This window comes from Ostrea edulis, chromosome 4, assembly GCF_947568905.1.
Source record: "Ostrea edulis chromosome 4, xbOstEdul1.1, whole genome shotgun sequence".
In the NCBI taxonomy this organism is placed as follows: Eukaryota; Metazoa; Mollusca; class Bivalvia; order Ostreida; family Ostreidae; genus Ostrea; species Ostrea edulis.
Window position 1 is genome coordinate 14,870,444 of NC_079167.1, and position 25,990 is coordinate 14,896,433.

Sequence of the window (25,990 nt, forward strand, 5' to 3'; positions counted from 1 at the left end):
TTTATATTTGTCCGGGATTGGTTTTGTTTTGTATGTTACAAAAAGCTCCCAGCACGTTCACGGCATGGTACCCGTACTCATGCATTTTGACTTCCAACTTTCCACAACTTCATGGCACCAAAGTGTAAGTTTTTTATCTCTTTATTAACTTTTATGTTAAATGCAAGTCATATTAAGAATGCATACGCATATTTGTTATTGTACACTTGTTGACCCCGATGTGATAAGCAGCCAGTATATCATGACATGCAGGTAGTTTATATTGTCTAAATTTGATTAATTGATATTTCATGGTTATCTTATCTCTGATAGATCTTTAATGATGTTATTCATTGCTGTTATTATTTCTTTCTGTGTAAATGGGGCACGCTCGCTTATTTTCTGAACGTACTATATATTGACCTTTCACGTGTTCGATATGTAAATCGCTCTGTGTAAATTGCTCACAGTTTAAATTTTTTCTCAAAGGTTGTGATGATTACATTTAAGTTTTCACATATCAGTATCAATATTTTATAAGTCTTCTAGTGTGTGTATTTAGAATTCAAGATTTTTGATAACTTTGTAAAGCTTTTGGTGCATGTTATTCTTGATTTACTGAAATTTGATATCTTTAGCATGAAATGTGTAGATATGTTCTGAATAACATATTACATGTTTATTATAAACCATGCCACTTATCTTTTGTGCAGAACCTGTTGTAATAGGATCTTATTTTTGTTTACAGTATTTTACCCTCCCTGGAGGTTGTCTCTCTGCCATTAAAAGTAAAGAAACATACATCGTCTTTCTTGTGACAGAATAGTAAAATAACTTCGACATGGCTATGGAACGGGAAAGGAAACTCACAGAGGCTGGAGCCGAGTTGTTCATGGACAGATGCAGGAAATATGATCGGGAAATAAAACATATTCAAAAGGAAATTGATGTCCTAATATCCACTCTTCAGGAATATCCAGAAATATCGGATGCAGAGATGGTACATGAGCAGATAAAACAAGCTAGTGGTGATTTTAAAAGACTTTCAGATCATTATGTTGACTTTCTTGTAAAACACAGATCAGTTGAAAGCGAAACAGGAAGGATTTCACATTTGAAATTAAGAGATAATGTAACGAGGGCTGTTACCGAGGTTCTCACTCAACGCACACAAGTTGCAACAAAAGATCCTAGCTGTGACAGACAAAGCGTTAAATCTGGATCAGGCCGATCAATCCTTTCATCTACTCAGTCTGCGATTATTCAGAAAAGAGCTGCACTTGAGGCTGCGAAAGTGAAAATGAAATACGTCAAGAAACAAGCTGCCATTATGACCCAAAAGGCAGCATTGGAAGCGGAAATCAGTCTACTTGAAATCCAACAAGAAACCGAAGCCTTACAATCAGCACTGAATGTGATGGAAAATGCAGAACAGTTAGATGATATAGAAACAGAATCTATTACTGAAGCTCGACAAGCAAGGACAAGTGAATTTATTCAACAACATTTTGTGAATTCCACTAACACTTCTGTTCAGCCACCTGTGCAAGCAATTACAAGTACTTTGACATCCGCTGTGCAACCGCCTGTACAGTCCACTGATAGCACGTTCACATCAGCTGTGCGACCTCGTGTGCAATTCACTGATAGTGCATTCACGTCAACTGTGCAAACATCTATGCAGTCTAGTGAAACATTTGTTCCTTTATCGACATTGGCAAATTTATGTTCCACACCTACGAATGAAAATTGGCGTACAGCATATCAACCAACGCAAACCATGGTACACTCTAGTCCCTTGCTTGCAACTTCATCACAAACAAGTCATGTGTATGATTTGCCGCCACCCTTTGCGCCGCGTTCAGACGTACTATCTCAGCCGAATCATCTATTGAATACTGAAGCGCCAACCTTTGTGCCACATTCGAGCATACTGCCTCAGCCGAATCACTTATTAAATACTGAAGTGCCAACCTTTATGCCGCGTTCGGGTATACTATCTCAGGCAAATTCTATAGTGACTACTCAAACGCCTACCTTTGTGCCATATTCGAGTTTACCGTCTCAGCCAAATCCGGTGACTACTCAAACCTCAGGATCACAATACGGTAATCGCTACACATCAGTCAATATGATGCCACATGTAGACAATTCGCAGGTTGAACTTTGTCAGATAATGACTAGGATGATGGCCAGAAAAGATGTAGTGCTTTCGCGTCTCATTAAATACAATGATAGTCCCATCCAATATTTGTCTTGGAAACAAACATTTAAAGCTGTAATGTTAGAACTTGCAGTTACACCATCAGAGGAACTGGATCTCATGATCAAATGGCTGGGTCCAGATTCATCCAGGCAGGCTGAATGCATAAAAACGGCCAGTGCAGGAAATCACGTGGATGCATTACACAAATTGTGGGATAGACTTGACATTCGGTATGGCAGTCCTGAATTGATAGAAGCGTGCTTACGAAACAAACTTACGAACTTCCCAAAGCTTTCAAACACTCCGGCTGACAGCAAACGACTTTATGATTTGTACGACCTCTTGAGTGAAATTCAGTGTGTCAAGGCCAACCCGCTCTATTCTTCAGTGCTTGCAATGTATGATTCATCCACAGGAGTAAACCAAATAGTATCTCGCTTGCCGACCAATCTACAAGAAAAGTGGTCATCTCGCGCCAATACTTACAAAAATCAACATGGAATGCTATTTCCTCCGTTCAGTTATTTTGTCAACTTCATCTACGACATGGCAAAATGGCGCACTGACCCGAGTTTTCAGTACAACACTAGCACACTATCTTCTCAGAAACAGTCAGCAAATAATCAACCCCAAATTCGCGTGAACGCAAGGAAAACGGAACTTTCTACAAACTCTACAGCTGACCACAAATTGATGTGCCCCGTGCACAACACAAACCACAATTTGAATCAGTGCAGGACTTTCCGTCAGAAACCCATGAAAGAGCGAATGGAGATTCTAAAGAAAAACAAACTTTGTTTCCGTTGCTGCAGTTTGAAACGACACACCAAGAAAAAATGCCAAGAGACTATCCGATGTGATGTTTGTAATCAGACAAGTCACCCGACTGGACTTCATGTATTGCGTGTTCAAAATGTACAGCAACCCTCTCATAACAAGGATGAGAATCTTACAGAAGATGACAATCGGCATGGAGGGGAGTCACGGACCGGTGTTAATACAAAATGTACACAGGTTTGTGGGACTGACAAAATTTGTAGCAAGTCATGCGCAAAAATTCTACAAGTGTATGTCTACAATGAGGACCAACCCATGCAGGCTCGCAAGGTCTACGCATTGATCGACGATCAAAGCAATTACTCCCTTGGAAAACCGGAACTGTTTGACAACTTTGATGATCATTCGGAACACATAAACTTCACTTTAGCAACCTGTTCAGGGAAAGTTTCCGCGACTGGCAGAAAAGGCAACAATTATGTTGTTGAGTCCGCAGATCATAGTGTCAGGATTAAGATTCCGTCTCTTATCGAGTGTTCAGACATTCCCGATAATAGACATGAAATACCTTCTCCGGAAGTAGTGAAAAACTTTCCTCATCTTTGTGATTTGGTATCGTACATACCACCAGTTGATGACAGTGTACACATAGAACTCTTGATAGGTCGTGACGTTATACAAGCACACCATGTTGTGGATCAGAGGTTAGGCGGTGATAACTTACCCTACGCTCACAAATTACATCTTGGTTGGGTTGTGGTTGGTGAATCTTGTATTGGAGCTCTCCATGGACGTGAATCTGTTCAAACAATCACAGTTAGCAAAACTCACATTCTTGCTAATGGTAGAGCAACCTATCTGGAACCATGTGTTAACACGTTAACCATCAAAGAAAACTCGATCTTCGAGAAAACGCCACAGGATGAGAGGCTTGGTCCATCAGTGGAAGACGAGCTTTTTATAAGTCTCATGGAAAGTAAGGTTACGAAGGACTGTGATGATCGCTGGACTGCACCACTTCCCTTTCGCGAAAATAGAAAGCTGTTGCCTAACAACAGAACTCAAGCCTTGCAGCGTGTTAAATCATTAGACCGTTCACTCCAGAAAGATGAAGTCAAGAAGAAACACGTTGTTGAATTCATGGGAAAAATGTTCGAAAACGGTCATGCTGAGGTAGCACCACCTTTGCCAACACTTAGTGAACAATGGTACCTACCGTTTTTCGGAATTTATCATCCCAAGAAACCTGGAAAAGTTAGAGTCGTCTTCGATTCGTCAGCAGTGTTCAGGGGAACGTCTTTGAATGACGTATTAATGAAAGGACCGGATTTAACCAATAATTTATTGGGAGTACTCTTGCGATTTCGGAAGGAAGCTATAGCTCTTACAGCTGACGTGGAGCACATGTTTTACAACTTCAAGGTGGACGAAACTCATCGCAATTATTTACGATTTGTGTGTTCGTTCGACCCGTAGTCGATCTTGTCCTGTTGGTATCTTCAGATGATTAGTGACTCAATTTTCATGGATAATGACTGATATTTGATTTTATGTATTATGTATGTATGATTTGCTAGTTTAGCATATTGAATTTGATGTAGTGATTTTTTTATAAAAATCAGGAGGGGAGTGTGCTGGATTCCGGATTTTTTTTTTTATATTTGTCCGGGATTGGTTTTGTTTTGTATGTTACAAAAAGCTCCCAGCACGTTCACGGCATGGTACCCGTACTCATGCATTTTGACTTCCAACTTTCCACAACTTCATGGCACCAAAGTGTAAGTTTTTTATCTCTTTATTAACTTTTATGTTAAATGCAAGTCATATTAAGAATGCATACGCATATTTGTTATTGTACACTTGTTGACCCCGATGTGATAAGCAGCCAGTATATCATGACAAGCAGGTAGTTTATATTGTCTAAATTTGATTAATTGATATTTCATGGTTATCTTATCTCTGATAGATCTTTAATGATGTTATTCATTGCTGTTATTATTTCTTTCTGTGTAAATGGGGCACGCTCGCTTATTTTCTGAACGTACTATATATTGACCTTTCACGTGTTCGATATGTAAATCGCTCTGTGTAAATTGCTCACAGTTTAAATTTTTTCTCAAAGGTTGTGATGATTACATTTAAGTTTTCACATATCAGTATCAATATTTTATAAGTCTTCTAGTGTGTGTATTTAGAATTCAAGATTTTTGATAACTTTGTAAAGCTTTTGGTGCATGTTATTCTTGATTTACTGAAATTTGATATCTTTAGCATGAAATGTGTAGATATGTTCTGAATAACATATTACATGTTTATTATAAACCATGCCACTTATCTTTTGTGCAGAACCTGTTGTAATAGGATCTTATTTTTGTTTACAGTATTTTACCCTTCCTGGAGGTTGTCTCTCTGCCATTAAAAGTAAAGAAACATACATCGTCTTTCTTGTGACAGAATACAAGACCTTGAAAATTATGTGAAATTTTAGAAACTGACATTACTCCTAATATTCAAAAACTCTCAAATTTGATACCATGATTTTTTTTTTTTTTTTTTTTGTTTATCGAGTGCAAAAATGTCATCATTTATTTTCATTACTAGTATTAAATTTTTTTTTATCTGTAGTGTTCGAAGACATCGTTGTGTATCTATTTTATGTAATTATTGATTTGTGTTGCTGATGTTGTGTTGACACCAACAGACAAATCAAGTTTAATTTAATGAATTTTAAGTGCAAAAAGGTCATGTTTAGAACACTGTTGCTCAACAATAAGCGTTGCTACCCTAGTTTTCCTTTTTAATTTCCTAGATCTCCTTCAATGTAAAAATAAAAAATACACTTCCCAAAAAATGTTCATTACTTAAAATCTCAGGTGCGAACCTCTTTGATATGAAAATATAACTTTTTTTGTAGCATATGCATGCATAGGACAAGTACATATAACTCTCTCTCTCTCTCTCTCTCTCTCTCTCTCTCTCTCTCTGCGCTCGTACTCAATATCTTATAAATAACTAGTACGAAATTGTTTGATCATTAAAGATATATGATGGCATTAATGAATATTAAAAAAAAGAAAAGGTATTGCAAACATTTGTACATACAGTCTAGATGTGAAAAATCAAATCAAAATCAAAACTTGTTTCAATATATTAAACTCATATTCATAATCAAGATATGTGGATCAGTACCTGATGCTACATATACAATGGACATAGGTAAGCAGGGCCGTAAATTAACCTTCAATTTGGAGGAGGCAGGAAATTAGGCGGGGGTCTGGGGGCCGCCCAGGCCCCCAGACGCTGAGCACATTTTGTGCACACTGAACACGTTTCGTGCAAAATCCTTGATTCTAGGGCCTTCTAAGATGTTACTTGACTAACTCATTCTAAAAGAAAGATTTGGAATGCTTTTTAAGGGAGGTATCATGTTCTTAGTTATTGGAAACAACATAAATTCTAATGAACTTTAAATTTTAATTTTTTTTTGGCTCAAAAGTTGGAGGAGGCAGCTGCCTCCTCCGCCTCCATGTAATTTACGGCCCTGGTAAGGGTTTGTGTCGGTACATATTGCAGAAGGAGTCAAATAGGTTTCACACTTTCACTTTACGATTCCTTGAAATGGAGATCCAATCTCCGTAATAAGTAAAGGATATAAGCCTCAAACTGTCCATTCTGTGAGAGAAAGAACTGATCGAGGCCCGTAGGTTCTCAGTTCTTCTCTCACAGAATGGACAGTTTGAGGCTTATATCCTACTTAAAACATTACATCTTAAACTTTTGTTCTAAGAATGGACAGTCTAGGTAAACCCATTGACAATGATAATTATGAATAAAGCTATTTTGAAAAGTCTGACAATATAACCAGTCTTGCGTAGACTTCTGTTTCTTTTGTTCACTTATTGGACAGTGTCAGGTAAGTAGTCTTGTACTGTAGGTTTTATATTCACTCTTTCTATAGTACTGAGCCATATCAACATGTCTTCCTCTGATGGGAAGAGCATTTTCATTGCACGATTAAAATTTAAGGATTTTAGTGAAAGTACTGCAAATATGTGTTATATTCTGAATATGGAGGGTGAGAAAGTTATGGAGCCAAATTTTGATCTGAAAAGCATTGTTTTCGAATATTTGGATGAGGAAATAACTAACGCCAGCCAAAAGAACCCAATACGCCTATCTCGTGAAATGAAATTATTCATGAAAGCGAAAATAATAATTCAGAATTAGGATATGCTAATAAAGAAAACATAAAAAAGCGCTGTGAAGAAGTTTCGGAATGTGCCTCTGAATCCAGCGAAATTCAAATACAGTATGGAAATATGTCTTTCAAATTTAAGTTTTGATGCGATATAGTAATGGCCAATGGAATTAAAAAACTGCGAATCTTACGAGTTGAAGCAAAGAATTCTACTAAAGGGAAATATCGTTTTTAAATGTTTCAGTGATTTTTCCGATATCTGTGTTGATTCTTACTTGTAGGGAATTTAAAATTAAATTTGTATCTCTTTGACAAATGTATTGTCTTTCTCTTATTTTCAGCCTACTTCAAGACGTCTAATAAGTTATTGGGTTTACCTGGCACTGTCCAATAAGTTGACAATTACTGTCCATTATTTTTAAGAATGGACAGCAGTTGTCAACTTATTGGACACCTACAGGTAATCTTTTCACTACAAGTGGACTTTCTTCTATATAAAAGCTTAAAAAGACAAAGGATTGCGTAACAAAAATGTTTTAAAACAAGAATCAAATCCTGTCGATCTGAGAATGTTTGGTTTTTGAAAACACAAAAATAGATGTATAAATAATACGGCTCTAATGGTATTAGTGTTTAATTATCGTAAAACCCGATGAAAGAAATAAAACCCATAAGAAATGTGCGTAAACATGCATATATATTTTATATTTCTAAGAGTGTGTGCCGGGGACAAAAATTATAGCGGGAACTAAACTTACGTGGGCTGGAACATAAATTATATACCGGAACTAACAGTATAGCTATTTGGCATTGCGGTGGGAACGCTAAACTATCCATAACTAAATCATGCGACACCGGAGAACAATGTGTACCGTCAGTCACACTTTGAATCTGCTGACCAAGCAACAAATTGTTGGGTATCTTTTTATTGACAACAATGGAGCGATTAAAAGATTACCCCAAGATTGATTAATTGATTGTATATTTTTTAACGCCTCGCTCGTGAATATTTCACTCATAAGGACACGTCACCAATGCCGGCGAAGGGCTGCAAAATTTAGACAGGCTTTACAGAACATGTTTTTGGGAAGATTTTTCCCTATATACTTGAATGTAAAACTTTGATCCCCCATTGTGGTCCCACTCTATCTCTGGGGGCCATGATTTGATCAAACTTGAATTTGCATTACGTCAGGAAGCGTTCATGTAAATTTGAACTTTTCTGGCCCATTGTTTCTTTAGAATTAGGATTTTTAAATGAACCCATCTTATTTTTGCATTTTCGTGATTATCTCCCCTTTGAAGGGGACATGGTCTTTATTTGAACAAACTTGAATCCCCTTTACCCATGGATGATGTGTATCAAGTTTGATTGAAATTGGCCCTGTGGTTCTGGAGAAGATGAAAACGTGAAAAGTTTACAGATGGCCAGATAGAGGGAGACGACAGGTGATCAGAATAGTTCACTTGAGCTTTCAGCTTAGGTGAGATAAAAATACACACAGCTTTCGATAGCACATGCTATGTCTATTTTCAACTACAATGGGCAAGATACGACATTCTCATCGTATTCAGCATGAGACAGTCCAAAAATAAAGGGAACCCCTGAAAACTACCGAGATCTTTTTTTTAAAATTAAGGTACTCATTGTATAATGAAAGGATAATGAACAATTTTGAAGAATTTAAATCAACATATACGATTATTGCTAAATAATGATGAAAGTGAAGTAGATGAAATTTATACGACTGGTAAATGATTAGAAGCTGACCTTTTTGCACTTGAAACTTTTTTGAAAAGTTATCTGCTGCCACTATCCTAAAACTGCAGCATACTACCTGTAGTACATCCAAGTTTTTCACATATTGTAAGCAAAACACTACAAACCAGCACCACAAGGATATGCTTAGTATCCAACATTTTTGTGGAGGATTCTATTCATTAAACATGAAAAAGCTCCATTTATGATTGGCTGGTAGCAATGATATCCAAAGGTCAAAGCGGAATTGATGCAAAAAAATTCTATCATGGAGACTCTATCCTAAGTATTTCAAGTGTAACCTTTTACTTTCACTAAGTATACAGTAATTTAAAAAAATACACCTAAGCTCATAGAGCGAGAGAAAAGTTTAAACCTACAGAAATTCTCTGAAACCAGATTGAAGGTGATAATTAATCAAAATCGTGAGACTTTAACAAGATTTATTAGCACAACGATATCAAGTATGACATGAAATAACATTCAAAAGATATGAATTAGCACACAATTTGTAAAGATGGCACCTATCCTCTACAATAATCTCAGTAAATGCACAGAACACAACAAACACTCCCCTATCAAATCATATCAACACATACTCTTTCATTAGCAATCAAACATCGTCACATTTTAAAGTGCAAGATAAATCTTCATAGACATAAAGCTATCATGTTGGTACAGAATTGAAATCAAACTTGTTATAGAAAAACCTGAGAGTAACTTATCTGAAAATAATAATTTTGATATTATTCATAAATTAAACTTAGGAAATCTTTTAAATTCAACTGTTTTGCTGGGATTTTACGCATACATTATAACATGTATAAATTAATGCACCCATGCTTTTAACCAAAACATTGTACATGTAAATACAATAAATGCACATGTCTGGAATTCTAGTATATATACAGATTAAGAAAAATTATAGCAAGTCTAGATTTTAATCTGACGACAAATGTATCCCTGTATTCTAAATACTAGAAAGTCAAGGAAGAAAGAAAGAAATTGTTCGCATTAACAGTGTTTAAACCAATGAAAAAAATTTCTACAAGGTAATTTTTTTCTACACACAAAGTATCTTCATGGGACCTGTAGGCTCAGAATATATTTTTATCACATTTCTCTACATTGCACTTGTTACAGATCCTTAGACACCTTGTCTTAGACACCCAGAGACTTAGTTTATCTCCGCTCTTTCCAAGATGGACCTTGAGCAGAATGCTGGTCCTATAATCATGAAACATTTTGTGACATACATGTGCATTGTGCTTTGAAATTTACTATGCAGCCATGTTCATTTATCTACTGTTGACATTAGAACCAGTGGTCTCCTGATTTGCTTTCAATGCCTTTCCCTCCTAGGACTGTTTCTCACTGTTTATAGGAAATGATCAGCTATGGCCTTTATTTTCTCCAACAAGATCAGCTACATCTCGGTTCTTTGCGAGCATCTTCTTTGATACGCCACTGCATCAGCTCCATGCAGGAAACAGCATCTTCCCGACTGTCATGGCCTCCGACTCAAAGGGAAAAGAAACAGCTTTACACACACACACAGTGCATTTGTAACTTATTACTGTAGCAAATCTCATTTTCACACATCCAAGTTTTCTGTCAGACCAAATACAGTTTTGGAATCAAAATTCTGCAATTCTTTCAATCAAAATAAAGACTTGCACAATTGGCAGCATTTTGTATAATTATATCAATGCTCTTAGAACCTCAATGGAACTTCTCTGTTACCAAACAAACCTACCATCATCCTGAATAATTTTCTTTAGATATTCTGCCATCAGTGTTTTGAGTGCTCTTTTGTATGGTGGTCCAAGACGATGTGGGAACACTACTGATGTATCGACCACGGTGTCATGTATAATCTGTAAATCAGAATTCATAATTCTCCCGTAATTTACACTGACACTCAACATTAACAACATTAGACAATTCTCATCACTTCATCTTTCAATGCACATAATATTAAATCAGTTTCATTTGATTTGTATGGAATATGTACATACCAGAGGAAAGTCCACGTGAGAACAGCAAGAAAAGAGGGAGATATTAAATACACCCTATCCCACTCTCCCCCCCCCCCCCCCCCTCCTCCCAATAAACTCAACATCATTCAAAGGTTTCTAGAATTATTCCTTCTTATCATTATAACAGGGGGGGGGGGGGGGGGGGGGGGCACGGCACACACACGACTGACTTAGAAACTTGTAGATATGATGGTGACGCTGACCTTAACAGCTGCAAGGTCACTCTCCAGGCTGTGACCAATCAGAATGGTTTTCTCTGTAAACAGGCTGAGGAGCACTGCCTGCACATCCCTGAGGTTGGTGGTTACCCCTTCCATATCCTCTGCTGTTATTCCACTAAACCTGAAGGCAATAACATGCATATTAATGTACTATCAGTATTGAATAAGGAATTTTAGTGAAGAAAAATAGTACGCATTAACTAATCTTCATCTGAAGAGCTCTGAACATGAAAATCCCTCACGAACTTGAAAAGTACCAGGTATTCAATTTGTTTGGAAGTTATAAATAAGAAAGCTGTTAATCTAGTTGTACCTTGTGTTATGGTCAATGATTTTTCGATCAGGCCTCACTAATGTCTCAAATACTGATTGATTCTCACTGTCTGTGACAGTGACACGAGCGAGCTCCACGCCACCTTGAGTATACACCTGTGATAAAGGTAACATGTACATGAACCTACACTGTAAATCATTGGGTTTTTTAAATTCCACTAAACACAGATGTAATTACAAAGAAATAGCTGTTAAACTCCTGTCAGTTGTAAATCCATCTAAAGTAAAAATGTAAAAGAAATCAGATGACCTGACCATTTCACAGTCCATTGCATACACTCCGTAGTCACCATCGGGTACAGGTGAACAAGGAAGAGTCCTCATGTATCCAGTCCGGTTCTCCCATTTGTTGGTCTCATGACAATGGTACTATAAAGGTTGGAAAATTCTAGTTATCATCGGTACACGTAAAATGATGGACAGCCAGACATTTTAAAATTGTTGTAGTAATTGCATGCAATACTGGTATTCGTTTGTTGCCAACTTTTTATTTCAACATGAAAAGACTCCAAGTTCAGTATTAAAAAAAATGTGAACATATGAAATTTTTCATATGTACGGAATCAATCACTAGTTTGTCTGGTTAATACCTAGAATGGTCTGTAATTATAGTAACATTTGTATCAGTATAATGGCATTGTATCATTAACAGTTGTTATAATACATACTGTTGCACCATTTCTAAATTTACCTTAGCAATTTGACATCCTTCTGCTCCCAAATCTCCTTGACAACAGGTATACCTCGTTTCGATGTATCCAGCAACTAAAATATAATAACACACGATTAAGTCTTCCTGTTCACACAGCCTATGTAACGAGTTATATCCGCTATCATTGGTTGTTTTATTTACCGACGGGCAAATAAAAAATACACACTTTTCTTCTTCCATGCTTTTCCCCAGTGGTAACAACACTCTTCCTCATGTGCATAGGTCCCGTTGGGGAACACCATGAACCGCTTCCCACACCTCACACAAATTTTCTCATATGCTGAAAAATACATCACATTACAACAACAATAATCTGTAAAGGAATGTGAGCAGATGTATTTTGTGTTGGTGATATTCAACCCTTTTGCTGAGTCCATCAGTTTTTATGTAATTAATCATCATGGGATTACTGAACATGATTTATTCCGATATCTTCTTACTTTTTAGTTTGGCACTATTCTGTTCTTGTTGACTGGTAGTGTAAACTTTGGCCTGTGAGCTATTGTCAGGATCTGGCCTCGGAAAACCATTCTCCCGGAGCTGTTCTTCTGTCAGCTTGTGTTTAGCAAGTCTGTCATAAAGTTCTCTGCCTGATATTTCAAATTCAGAAAAGTAATCAATGAAAAATTTCTGTATAATGTTACAAATATTTAAAAAGTGCTCAAACACCGACATCACCTTAAAATCCAGAAATGACAGGCAAGGTCCTACCTTTGAAGTCTTCAATAGGCCCCTTATGGGAACCCCCAGATCTGTTGAGGGTGTAGGTGGTTCTGGTGGCATTTTTGCCTCCAAGAACCGCTTCATGTGACATTTTCTGCGGTGAAGTTGGTTTCTTTGAAGATGCTGAGGATTCTGCTGCTTCCGTTCGGAGTCGTTTGATTGTATTACATGCTATATTTAGGTACACGTTTTTGTTGCTAGCTCTTTTGTACACCGAGAGTTCTTCCTCCAAACCCTACAATTAAAGTACACAGCTACATGCCTGACATGTTACACTGGTAATCAAATCTACAGGTTTGAATCTATTCAGTAGGTGTGTAGCGATATACGCGAGCGGATCAAAGGATCAATTTTAATTAGATTGGTCAGTACTCGGACATAGTTTACAACTAATCTTACTTCATATCAAGTAAAATAATACCCTTCTGAAAACGTCTTCTTCATTATCATACAGAGGTAGACATTCATCAATAATTGTGTTGAGGTATCGCTGTCTCACACTGACTGGCACTTTGCTACCGTATTCTGCTGGAATTGCAGGACGTTTCAAATTTTTCTACAATCAGATAGTTCTCATTTTAAAAGATGAATCACTAGATACTGTGTTTTATATCGCATCCTCTTTTACAAAATTTAGTATCTATTATTGAATATCAAAAGTATAATTATGATAAGAGGAATTGGGTATACAGTGGTCTGTGTGTTTCTGTGTTTTGGTATAATGAAAGGCCTTACCACATTGGGTAAGTGAGCTGTGCGTTTCTGCGTTTTGGATGCCGTGGAAATCACTGTTTTTCCATCAACTACTTTGGTCCCCTGTCCTCCATTCTTACTTGAATGAGCAACTCTCTGCTTTCCAGTGGATGAAGATGTTGATGGTTCTTGCTGTGAAAGCATATGTAATGACTTGCTTGTATTACATTTTATGTATTGGACAATATATTGAATTGTTTTTTTGCTAGCAAACTGTTTAGTACATACCGAACTTCCAGCCTCTTCTTGTGCCTGCTTTTGAATTTTGACAAATCGGTTGTGCATAATCTGAGCAGGAGATAGTTTACTAAGTGGTCTCTCAGGAATCTTTCTGTGTACCTAGAGGAAAAATAACATTTTTTAATAAAACAAGAAATTTGAGCAATCAATTTACTCGGATAAAAGTAATTATCACAGATATCTGCAATAATAATGACAGCGTTTAACAGTTTAGTACACTGTGCCAGTCAAATTGGTCAATACGTTATATGTATTAACAGATCAATACCTAAAACTTTCAGACCACACCAATGATTGATATAGTTGTATGATATCACCACGATCAAATGAATTGAAAACAGGTGCAGAGTGAATAATGACAAGTGATTCACACACCTCTTTGCTTCCTTTGTGAGCAGTCCTCTTTTTCCCAGGCATCGACATACTTTCAGTTTGGTCACCATCACTTTGTTTCTTAAAAAGAGCCAAAAATGTTAAAATACCAAGAAATGTGAATATGATTTTTTAAAGACAAGTGCTTGTACTTTCTAAGGGTATGTATCATGTACTTCTACATTTAGTTCAGTCTGTGAACAGATATTGTACTTTTCAAAACTTATCATTACAGTGAAACAATACAGCGCCTTCACAATTCAATATGAATTACAATATACTGGAGTTTCAATGTTAGTATTTTCCATTCAATACAAGAACAAGAAAAACTGCCTGAATGATTTGTGGTGTTTGATAATCCGTATCTTACGTGTTACTACCTGCTGATAAAACGGTGAATTTTAATAAGTGATGACACACTCAAGTGCATATTTAACTAAATGACACTAGGTTCGATGCGTTAAACAACATCAATCTGATACGCAATTTTGTTTCAATTTTATCAACAGTTTTGTATAAATTAAATACAAGTTTGTGTATAACAGTTTCATTTTACAGCAGAGTCTGTATCCTTTGTTTGAGGTTCTGAAGGTATTGTTTTGTCTTATTCAAAAATGGATAGATTTGTATTTCCCTTTTAACAGGAACATTCTCTTCCATTAGGGCTAAAACGATACGCCCCCTCCACGATACGGTACATATTGCAATACTTGTGCCACGATTTAATTTTTTCAATACAATACAGTTTACAGAAGAAACCAATAATAACACTGAAGAAAAATTTAATTACCAAGATTCACATTCATAATTTTAAAAGCAAAATGTTTCCAAATTGCAAAGTGGTTAGCATCGTCAGATACCCATGGGTGATCTCGTCTTGATGAGTAAAAAACGAGATCTGACACCCGTGTGTATCCGAGAGCGGTAAGATGTAATAGTATGTTGGATCTCAGGCTCTGTAGTTTAAACTAATAATGTTCATTATCATTTTTGTAAGACTCGAAGTAAACAACAGTCTGAACGTTATTTGATGCTATTTTGTCTCTCATGCAGGTAAAAATAATCATTACAGGCCGAACTTGATGTATTCTAATGAACCAGTTTGTATTAAACGTATCAAACCGAAAATTGAGGCAATGAATCGAACGTTGAATTGAGGGTTTATATTCAACAGTTTTGATATTTCGGTGAATCGTTTCAGCCCCATTTTCCATGTTACAATATTTATTTCTGTTGATCAAAACATGAATTAGGATGTTGAGACAAAATTCAGATCCAAGTATGACGTTATTGGTGTCCAATTTGAATGCTGACACTAATAAGGCATTCAATTAACACATACAATAAGATCATAAATACTGATGTCTGAACCCTGTTTGGAATTAAACTGTGATGTATTGTTTCATTACTTTTTATAAAATAAATTCATTGGTAACATACCCTTTCACTATGTTTCTTAGGTGATGGTTTAGAGACATTATTTTCATTATAAATCCTGAGACATTCCTCGTATGGATCTTCCTCTTCATCGCTGATAAGAGCAGGCACATCATCTTCAATATCGCTGTCTGCACCAAACAAGTCCACATTTAAGTCAATGATCTTCCTTTTTGACCCATTGCTGTCTAGTGACACTGATCTATTCCTTTTCTTGCTCTCTTTTTCTGTAGAGTTTTTATGTGTTTCCTTTGAACCTTTTGATCGAGATTCCTGTTTATTATGCCCACTACTCGAATGTTCTTTCTTTTTGTCTGAAGAATGTTTACTGTGGTCACTTTTGCTGGACTTTTTGTCATGCGATGATTGTTTGATGTGTTTATGATCACGTGAGGATGAGTGCTTTTTCGACGCATCTTTTTCACTGGATGATTTTGCTTTGGAGGAAGATGAGGACGACATGGAGGATTTTTTATGAGAGTGCTTGTGAGGAGATTTGTCTGAGGATGATTGAGAGGATCTTTGTTTCTCAGATGATTTAGAGGAACCATTCATTAAAGCCTTGCTTGAAGATGTCCTAGACGATGAGTTTTCTTTAGATTTTGAAGATGAACTGTGTTTTGAGGACTTTAAGGATTCTATTTTTGTAACCTTTTCCTTGGGGTGATGACCATTTTTCTTTGACATCTTATTCAATGAAGACTCTGAGGATTTGTCATGATTTGAAGATTTTTCACTTCTTGATTTTTTTGCACGAGTTTTTGTTTCAGATGATGATTTTTTTGAATTTGATAAATTCTTGTCTGTATCACTTGGTTTATGGGCCATAACTGGCATAAGCAAACTTTCAAAAACTTTCACATCTGTGATCATTGAATTCTTTAATGAATCTTCCTCTTCATTTTCAACTGAACTATCTCGTTCATCTTCCATTGCTAGATGTTTAATCTCTTCGTCATCTTCCTCATCATTACTAAATGCTCCAATATCACTTTGACCTTCCTCACTGTCAGCCATTAGTGCCTCTGAATCTCCTTTGGCTTTTTTGGCAGGATGATTAAAGTCTGGTGTGGTGGGGTCATATGTAAAGGGTCGTTTAATGGCCATCGGCTGGGAAGGCTCAAGTATGCATGCTGTAGAGAAGTTACTCTGTGGATCATATTCTTGATCATTTTCATTTTCTACAGCATGTGCTTGATATTTGGAGGGACTAGGTTTCAACTGATTGATAGGTGTGGGGTTATACTCGGGGACATCTCTTGCTTCTGGCGTGTAAGTTTGTTTCTCAACACTGTCAACAACTGGTTCACCAGTATACTTGTTCACTTTCTGAATGGGTTTGGGTATCGTTAATTTTGGTCTTTGTGACTTCAGAGATATTTTGTCTGTTGGTTTGTATTTCTTGCAATTTGATTTCACTTCTACTGTGTACTCTGAGGATGATTGGGCCACCATTGGTTCACCAGTATACTTGTTCACAGTTTCATGTTCCCCTGGTTGAACTTCCACACATGTCTTTTCTGGGGGTAAAACCTCAGGTTCCCCAGTGTATTTGTTCACTTTAACCTGCTCTCCTGTTGAAACAGATGGCCCACTACCTGGAGTCCAGTTACAGTCATACTGTGCATCAGAATACCCACTGCTTGTAGCTTTACTTTGAGGTTTCTCTGAAATTTCAACAAAACAACCATACTGATCATATTACTGTAGATTTTGTAAGACATCATAATTTCTAGAACAATTGCAAATATCCAATTATCAACTGTGGAGATATATACATCAATAATGAAATTCATCTGAATTTTAAGTTAGGCATATCTATTCTATGTACACTAAATTCAAACAATATATTATGTATAGTATTTGGAATGATGCACCCCAACCTACTATTAAGAACATGTCAACTATTTCCCCTAATCCGAGATTCCTCTGACTATTACCCCCGCTTCTATATTGTGACATGTGCAGGGGAGAGTCCGAGCGGACTTCATATTGAAAAGTAGGAATTCAGCGACACAAGCTGGTGTCGCTGCTTTACCTACCTCTTACAACTTTATTTCACAGATCTATCTTCCAAGACGCGAGGATTCAGTTATCAGTAGGTTATTCTACATATACATCGTAATTAATACAATGCTATCGCCGTTAAACAATGGAATTTTATGTGTTCATGTGCTGACATCATGTGCAAAGAAATTGAATGGCGAGGCGGTGACCTAATTCAAGTGATGCTTCATTTGTCGGTGTTATGGCTGTTTAAACAGCGATAGCATTGTATCAATCATGATCTACATGTAGAATAATCTTCCGATAAAGGAATCCTCGCATCTAGGATGATAGATCCCCGAAATAAAGTTATAAGAGGTACGTAAAGCAGCAACACCAGTTGGTGTTGCTTAATTCCCACTTTTCAATATGGAGTCCGCTCCGACTCTCCCCCGCACATGTCACAATATAAAAGTGGGGGCAAGAGTCAGAGGAATCGACTTCTACTAAGCATTTAAGACTTTTCATGCAGAAACATCATACATGGATCATGATGAATATCTGAATTTGTTAATTTCCTATAAATAAATGCCTTTATCAAATTATCTTTGTCATGGATTCAGCTCTTATCAGTTCCATGAATAACCACCAATTCATAAAGCCAATTCTAAACATTGTATAGATTACTGTAAATCATTTACGTGAAATAATATAGAAAAACAGTCTGCAAACATTATTTATTTTATGCACTATTTCTCCAATGAATGACAAGAAAACTTGTAAGCGTTCTGCTACCTAATTCCTCCGTTTTCACATGTCGGTAGTGGCAATATGGACGTTCACAGAGTCCACTGGCAAAAAATGGACAGTTGAAGCCGCGGAAATACCCCCCACTGGAGAACATGCTTCTGTAGTCAAACACATGCACAGATATAACATAAGCTTTAGATTTAAACCCCCTTACATACTACATATTTATACTAATGACAGCTTTCACGATGAACAAGCAAGTAATGGAAATAAAGTAGTAGTTTCGTATTTTATAAATTTTGTTCATGTAGGTCAAACCAATTACTATCAGTTTCTTAAATTTCCATAAATCGATCCTGTTTTGAAATATTGAAGAAAAGTATTCAAACAATTTAATCTCTTCATATTTCATATCTTTTAAATTCTATACCCACGATGCATTATTAAAAATGTCAGCGCCCATGATATTTTAATCTGCAGGGGTCGATTGTGTCCGTCGATTTTCTTGGAAAGAACTTTCACATACATCTCCTCTTAGAAAGGAATGATATAGACAAACTATTGATTTATTGCCATCTTTAAGTAAGTTTTGTTATTTGAACGGAATTGTATTAGTTTATTCTTTAACATATGAATCAGACCAGATCATTATTTATTTTTTATGATTTACTTTCATTTTATTCTCGTACTAATATATCAGGCAAAAAATGATTTTTAAAACTTAAAATTTTATCTTGATGCAGGGACTTTTTACGTTCCTCAATAACAGGCTGATACAAGTCTTGTGAAATAAGACTGGGAAGGGTCGTGTACATGTACGTAGTTAATAATATTTATATCAAATATGTTGACAATATTCTACCGTTATAGCGAGCGCTGCTGCATATACACGGCCCGGTCCATGGAATTACCGGAAACACCGTAAACACCAGGTAATTCCCGAAAACACCAATAAAAGTACCGAAAACACCAATGTATTATAAAAAAACACCTCTATTATGATAGTTCATGCCTGTAAATACATATATCCGAAGTGTCATTCATATTGAAGGAGAACTGAATGAGCTATGGCTGATTTTATGTCTTGTATTTCAGACTGCATTTATCGGCGCCATTGGCGAATTCAAATTCGACATGACTATGATTTATGTATTTTAACAAGCATAAATCCAAAATAAAAGTTATATTTATTAACCCAATATCACTGGAGAGAGAGAGAGAGAGGCAGTTAAATTTCGAATGCAAGCACTTTCACTTATATATGCGGATATAGTTTTCATCCGCTCAAACTGTCTCAGTTTCCCCTTCTGACTTCAATTTCTTAATTAAATCGTGCAGTGGGTAGGTCGCTACAAGGATAATTTTCAAGCTTTCATATTACTCACTCCGATTCTACGTGCCTGTAATCAATATTTAAGGATGTAAAACCTCAGTGTCAAATGCAACTAGTTCATGAAAAAAAGACTAATATTAATATAAACAAAAATGACTTAAACGATTTGCATTTGAGTTGCTTCTATTCATATACGCTATTGATTATCAAAAGTTTTAATTTCTATATGAAATAATTTTTAATTTAGATGTATTGAATAATGAAAGCAACATCGAGAGAGAGAACATCGGTAATTATTGATTATAATATACATGTATTATGCAGATACGGGAAGTTTAAAAAGTTCAGTATAAATCTTTTACGTACAATTTCTTTGTGATTAATTATCCATCCCCTTTCATTCTAATAATTCTTTTTATTTCCCAATTTGTTTTCTTTACATTTTAAATTTTACGGCTGTTAAGAGTAGGGGGGGGGGGGGGGCACTCCGTCATTAGTCCTAACCCGGACCGGGTTAGGACTAATGACGGAGTGCCCCCCCCCCCCCCCCCCCTTTCTAAATCGATGTTACATGCTAAGCTGTCTATCTCCCTCTCAGTCAAAAATAAATACAAGCTATACTACAACTTAATTGGATTTACCGGTACTGGATAATTTTTCGATATAACCTTTATTTTCCATCTTCGCTAGCCAAGATTATTCGTCCACAAAGGCACAGTTGACCCAAAATCCATGGCTAGCCGAGATGAGATGAATTTTACCCCTGTATTATGTTATAACTTACCAAAACCTAGTACGTTTGTTTTACAACTTTCATTCAGAAGACGGGCAAGTTTGTGAGTCACTATAAATAAACGAGAAAACGTCTGCATTTTTATTTCAATCGTTGTCAATTGAATATTTTGTGATATTTCAAGACTACATGTAACGGGCGGATCCAGGAATTGCAGTTACGGGAGGCGCCACTTTATGAGGCAGGGGATCTGGGGGCCGCCTTGAGGTGGGGGCCCAGTAGGTGAAGCGCCCGGATTTTACAGATTTTATAGGGCTTGGAATATATCTCCTATCTAAGTCATTTATACTATTTTCCATCATTTCTAATAAGGTGAAATTAGTAAAATGTCGCAAATTTTAAGGATTTTTGGAAAAAATCAAGCTCTCCCAATAAAATAATTCAAGAAATCAAAATATTATGTCATTTATTTCTCCGTGACTGGAAGATATTATTGCTTCTTTTATTGTTTAGTACATCTATCTAAACAAGATACCACGATTTACCTTAAATTTGAAAATGCGCCGGTTACACCCCCCCCCCCCCCCCCCTTAAATCCGCCACTGTGTAAACATGTATATAGCAGATCTAAATCACCTTTTTAATTACAATGGAAACCATACGTTAAAGAAACCCCACTGCTTATGGTACACATTTCTTTGAGCTGCTATTTATCAAATTGAAATTATTGACATGTGATTGTCGTTGTTCATGACCCTTCTTTTATTTGGTAAAGTTATGCTGCACGTGCAGTGAAACAATGTACCGACGAGTGGTGGAAATAACACAGGTGTTTGTATACAGGATGTCGAGAATTTGGGCTGGCGTTTTATAAAAAGGTGTGAACGTTTGCAGGGAAGTCTGATAAATAATGTATTTGGATAAGGTTTGCTTTTGATTTATATTTCACATTATGTAGGTATTTGCAGACGAATTGTGGAATCTTATCATGTTTGTGAAATAAAGTGAGAAATTGAATACTGACTTTTAAAATACAGAATTGATATGTACAAAGAAGTTGCTATAAATTAATGATCTTATATGTGATGAAAATTATCCATAAATTATATATAACCAATTAAAAAAAAAACTCCCAAAGCTTCAATTTGAATTAACCGCTGGGAACAACATTCTGATTGGCTAACATGGATTCCAATGGCGCCGATAAATGTAGTCTGAAATACAAGATATAAAATTAGCCATAGCTCATTCAATTCTCCTCCAATATGAATGACACTTTGGATATATGTATTTACAGACATGAACTATCATAATAGAGGTGTTTTTTGATAATACATTGGTGTTTTTCGGACTTTTATTGGTGTTTTCGGGAATTACCTGATATTTACAGTGTTTCCAGTAATTCCACAGACCCCATATACATGTATATGAGCGGATCCAAAAATTTCAACCGGAAAAGACAGTCCCCCCCCCCCCCCCCATGCATGGACATGGTTAAATAATTTTTTTTATTTTTCCATTTTTGTTGTTTACAATGCTAACTAATTTAAAAGTATTTCTGATGGTCAACCAAAATTTGAATATAAATTTTTGAGTTACAAGTGAGATACAGCACTCACGATTCTTTCTTATGTAAACAAGGCTCCTGTCATGTTTTTGTTTACATATAGATTGCTTAATAGAAAATGGCATCTTTAAAACAAAATGATTTGTGCTAAACACTAGAAACTATTTAATCGTGTTCCGAAGTAACTTGTAAATTGAAAAATCTGATTTAAATGAACTTTTACTAGTATATTCAATATATGTAAACAAAATCATGGCACGAGCCTTGTTTACATAACAAAGAATTATGAGCTCTGTATCTCCAATATATACCTCGACAACTGATATTCAAATTTTTGCTGACCATTAGAAATATCTTAGTTAAGCATTCTAATCTTTAAAAATGGGAGGGAAAAATTGAAAAAATTTCAGCTCAAATTGTGTCCATGCCCCTTTAAAGGGGTCCAATCAAAACTAAGGACTGACATTTAGTATTTAAAGGGGCATGGACATGATTTGAGCTGAACATTTTTTAATTTTATTTTTCCAATTTTAATGTTTACAATGCTTAACTAAGGTATTCCTAATGGTCAGCAAAAATTTGAATGTCAATTTTCGAGTTTCAAATGAGATACAGAGCTCACAATATATGTGTTATATAGATAATATGTATACGGTGTGACCGTGGACCGAGCGAAGTATGAATTTGATGAAATGGTCATTGGTGTGTCCCAAGTGGTAATCATAATTCCGTTAAGGACAGTAGATTGTGATTCATTTAATATATATATATATATTGAAATTTTTCTTGCGCTAAACACCCAGTATTGAGTAACATCTCAATATTAAAGGGGTTTATATGGGGACAACAGTTCTACAGGACCCACCTATTCATTGAACACAGGAAATAAAACGCAAGGCGACGTAAACTGTGCATTGTGACGTCACATTTAGCCTCAATTTTTTTTCTCTTTTTCAAAGCAAACAATGATAAACAACAACAATACATCCCGTTTGCAATTAAAAAGGCTGTTAAAACTAAACAAAAATAACCAATAAATTCAAAATGGTAAATAAGAAACCATAAGTATATTGTATATTCTTATTTTTAAGAAACTCATGAACTCGTTCATCTATTTAGTCGTATTACTGTATCTCTATTTGATGATTGGCTAAAAACTGTAACAATAATAATCATACCATTCATTTTTAACAAACTGGGTGTTTGAATTACAAATTACACGTCAGTCTTGTATTTTTGGCATTCAAAATTAAAACATGAATAACTCTAGAAGCAACTAATTAACAAAGCAATATGGCGGTGCCCATATGGATCACAAAATTTTCAGTGAACGTATGTAGAGATTATATATTCATTTGCTGATTTTCTCATTTTTTAAATTTTACATACGTGTTACCTTTAGAGCCTTGCTTCGCGGACGGGACTTCGGCCCGTCCGAGCTTTGCTCGGTATTATTGGAGAAAGTTTAGATACAGTTAGTTTAACTAATATGGAGGTGTTCTCGAGTCATGTAGATTAAATTTTCTTCATTCTATGACCATTTCTTCATTCTATGACCATTTCATATGAGCTCAAGCAGGTCTACAATTCTAATTCCCCAAACTTAGAAGTCCTTTATGCTTGTGAAAGCAAGGTGAACCAGGTCAGTGTTGCAGCCCATGGGTCTCTTGTTGGTGTGTACTTGTATGCTAGAAAGATACAGATCAAATTTAGGTTTTGTTCCTGTTGGCCTACTTTCATCAAGTTTAGGTCTTTTGGACTTTGTTTGCAGATTCATGTGTATATTATGCTGATGTTTGGTTCCTGTATAATTCATATGATAGAGCATTGCAGGTGAAGTTTAGAATTCATTTCAATTGATCCATTTACACCAGGATCATGGTCCATGGACTTTAAGAATATGATCTGATTGATTGAGCATATTTATTTCAATTGACAAAGTTTAACTTTTTTTTTACTTGGCTACGGTACTAAATGGTGGCATTAATTTTATATCAAAATACTAGGTTTTTTTTCATAAAAGACTTTATGCATGCATGTTTTATTTGAATTAGTTTTGTAATATGAATGCATTTGTTTTAGAATGAATGAGCAGGTATGGCAGAAAGTCAAGAAATTTTAACTACAGGCGAAATCGAATGCAATATCAAGAAATTGTTGAACATTAGCTCTGATGTGAAAGACAACCCCTCACCCAATGATAATAAGGGGGAGACAAATACACAGAACTGTTCCCAAGACACAAGCTCTGTGGAAGAAAAACCACCAGAAGAAACCGTCAAATTAGAAAAGTTCAGCAAAACGTCAGTATCCACTGAGGAGAAGAATAAGGCAGCAGAGAAATATAGCTATGTTATTCCAGAAGATATGGTGGAAGTGATCAGTGTGGATAAAAAGAAGAAGAAGAAGAAGAAAGGCAATGTGCAGGACAAAGAAGATGCTGGTGAAGACGGTATATTTTATACATGTATTAATCTAGAGCTTCATTTTCACACTGTAGAACACAACTAAACGTATTCACATATAAAGTACAGTAAATCTGGTATCTGAAGTTGTATTTGATTTTTAAATGCAACCTTTATAGTGTAGTGCTTTACAGATCTCTTGTACATTGATGGAAATCTTGAGTTGCTTTTGATAAAGTTTGATTTTGAATTTCAGACGAGGAGGATGCTATATACCTGAGTGCATTGGAAAAAGAGTGCATTTTCCCTTTGAAACTTGTATGTTTTTGAATATTGAATGATTGACCACAAATAAACAAAATTTTGAATTCAAATATTCTACTAAATAATAAAAGTAAGGAAGCCCAAATTATGGATAAACTCTGTTCCTATTGTTTTTATGCCCCCGAGATCAAAGATTGGGGGGCATATTGTTTTTGTCCTGTCTGTCATTCTGTAATTCTGTCATTCTGTCTGAAACTTTAACCTTGCTAATAACTTTTGAACAGTAAGTGATAGAGCTTTGATATTTGACTTGAGTATTCCTTGTGAGAAGACCTTTCCGTGGGTACCAACATTTTTGACCCTGTGACCTTGACCTTGGAGTTTGACCTACTTTTTGAAAACTTTAACCTTGCTAATAACCTTTGAACAATAAGTGATAGAGCTTTGATATTTCACATGAGTATTCCTTGTGACAAGACCTTTCTGTTGGTATTAAACCTTTTGACCTTGACATTTAACCTACTTTTAATTTTTTTTACATTGGTCATAACTTCTAAATGGTAAATATTAGAGCTTTCATATTGTACATGAGCATTTCTTTTGACAAGATCTTTTTACTGGTACCAAGATATTTGCCCTTGTGACCTTGGCCATCTTCGGAATTGGCCATTATCGGGGGCATTTGTGTTTCACAAACACATCTTGTTTTTTTTGGTTATAGAAATCAAAGAGGAAATCAGATCCAGCCTTCTTTTGTCGTTTGTGCAACACTCACTTATCTAAAGGAGAAATTAGCGTTCACATTGAGGAGGAAGAACACTGTCTGAGAATGAAGGTAGGACCCTTGTGTGAGAATGAAGGTATAGGAGTACTGTGTGAGAATGAAAGTAGGAACCTTATGTGAGATGAAGGTAAAGGAGTACTGTATGAGAATGAAGGTATAGGAGTACTGTCTGAGAATGAAGGTAGGACCCTTGTGTGAGAATGAAGGTATAGGAGTACTGTGTGAGAATGAAGGTAGGACCCTTGTGTGAGAATGAAGGTATAGGAGTACTGTGTTAGAATGAAGGTAGGACCCTTGTGTGAGAATGAAGGTATAGGAGTACTGTGTTAGAATGAAAGTAGGAACCTTATGTGAGAATGAAGGTATAGGAGTACTGTGTGAGAATGAAGGTAGGACCCTTGTGTGAGAATGAAGGTATA

General features: G+C 36.0%; 3 protein-coding genes across 10 annotated transcripts in view; 2 read left to right on the top strand and 1 right to left on the bottom strand.

Moving 5' to 3' along the window:
- On the top strand, nt 1-5,919 carry LOC125681639 (uncharacterized). Of its 2 annotated transcripts, none has more exons than XM_056162032.1 (2): nt 1-124; nt 728-5,919. In XM_056162032.1, exon 2 carries the CDS (start codon nt 821-823, stop codon nt 4,436-4,438), a length of 3,618 nt encoding a protein of 1,205 aa, XP_056018007.1. In that variant the 5' UTR covers nt 1-124; nt 728-820; the 3' UTR covers nt 4,439-5,919. The 2 variants fall into 2 exon arrangements, 1 of the variants encoding a protein (XP_056018007.1); XR_007372289.2 differs by lacking the exon at nt 1-124 and having other exon boundaries at nt 135-4,740; nt 5,344-5,919.
- Nucleotides 5,920-9,348: 3,429 nt separating this feature from the next.
- On the bottom strand, nt 9,349-18,764 carry LOC125671260 (RNA exonuclease 1 homolog). The gene is made up of 15 exons (XM_048906826.2): nt 18,531-18,764; nt 15,753-17,416; nt 14,316-14,393; nt 13,929-14,039; nt 13,683-13,832; nt 13,369-13,503; nt 12,936-13,182; nt 12,665-12,814; nt 12,391-12,504; nt 12,204-12,277; nt 11,768-11,881; nt 11,493-11,608; nt 11,162-11,300; nt 10,676-10,796; nt 9,349-10,439 (listed from the first exon to the last, which is right to left on the bottom strand). Exons 1-15 carry the CDS (start codon nt 18,637-18,639, stop codon nt 10,342-10,344), a joined length of 3,420 nt encoding a protein of 1,139 aa, XP_048762783.1. The 5' UTR covers nt 18,640-18,764; the 3' UTR covers nt 9,349-10,341.
- Nucleotides 18,765-18,895: 131 nt separating this feature from the next.
- Nucleotides 18,896-25,990, top strand: part of LOC125671573 (terminal uridylyltransferase 7-like) — a 34,197-nt gene continuing 27,102 nt past the window's right edge. For 4 of the 7 annotated variants that reach the window (XR_008802248.1, XM_048907360.2, XM_048907362.2 and 1 more), the window contains exons 1-4: nt 18,922-19,067; nt 24,201-24,570; nt 24,780-24,841; nt 25,509-25,622. Coding sequence is in view for 6 of the 7 variants with exons in the window: in XM_048907360.2 (XP_048763317.2) it covers nt 24,216-24,570; nt 24,780-24,841; nt 25,509-25,622 (531 nt within the window). In the remaining variant the exon portion in view is untranslated. Of the gene's footprint in view, nt 19,068-19,281; nt 19,301-24,200; nt 24,571-24,779; nt 24,842-25,508; nt 25,623-25,737; nt 25,753-25,990 lie in introns of those variants that run through there. The other 3 variants (XM_056162033.1, XM_056162034.1, XM_056162036.1) reach the window with 3 other exon arrangements.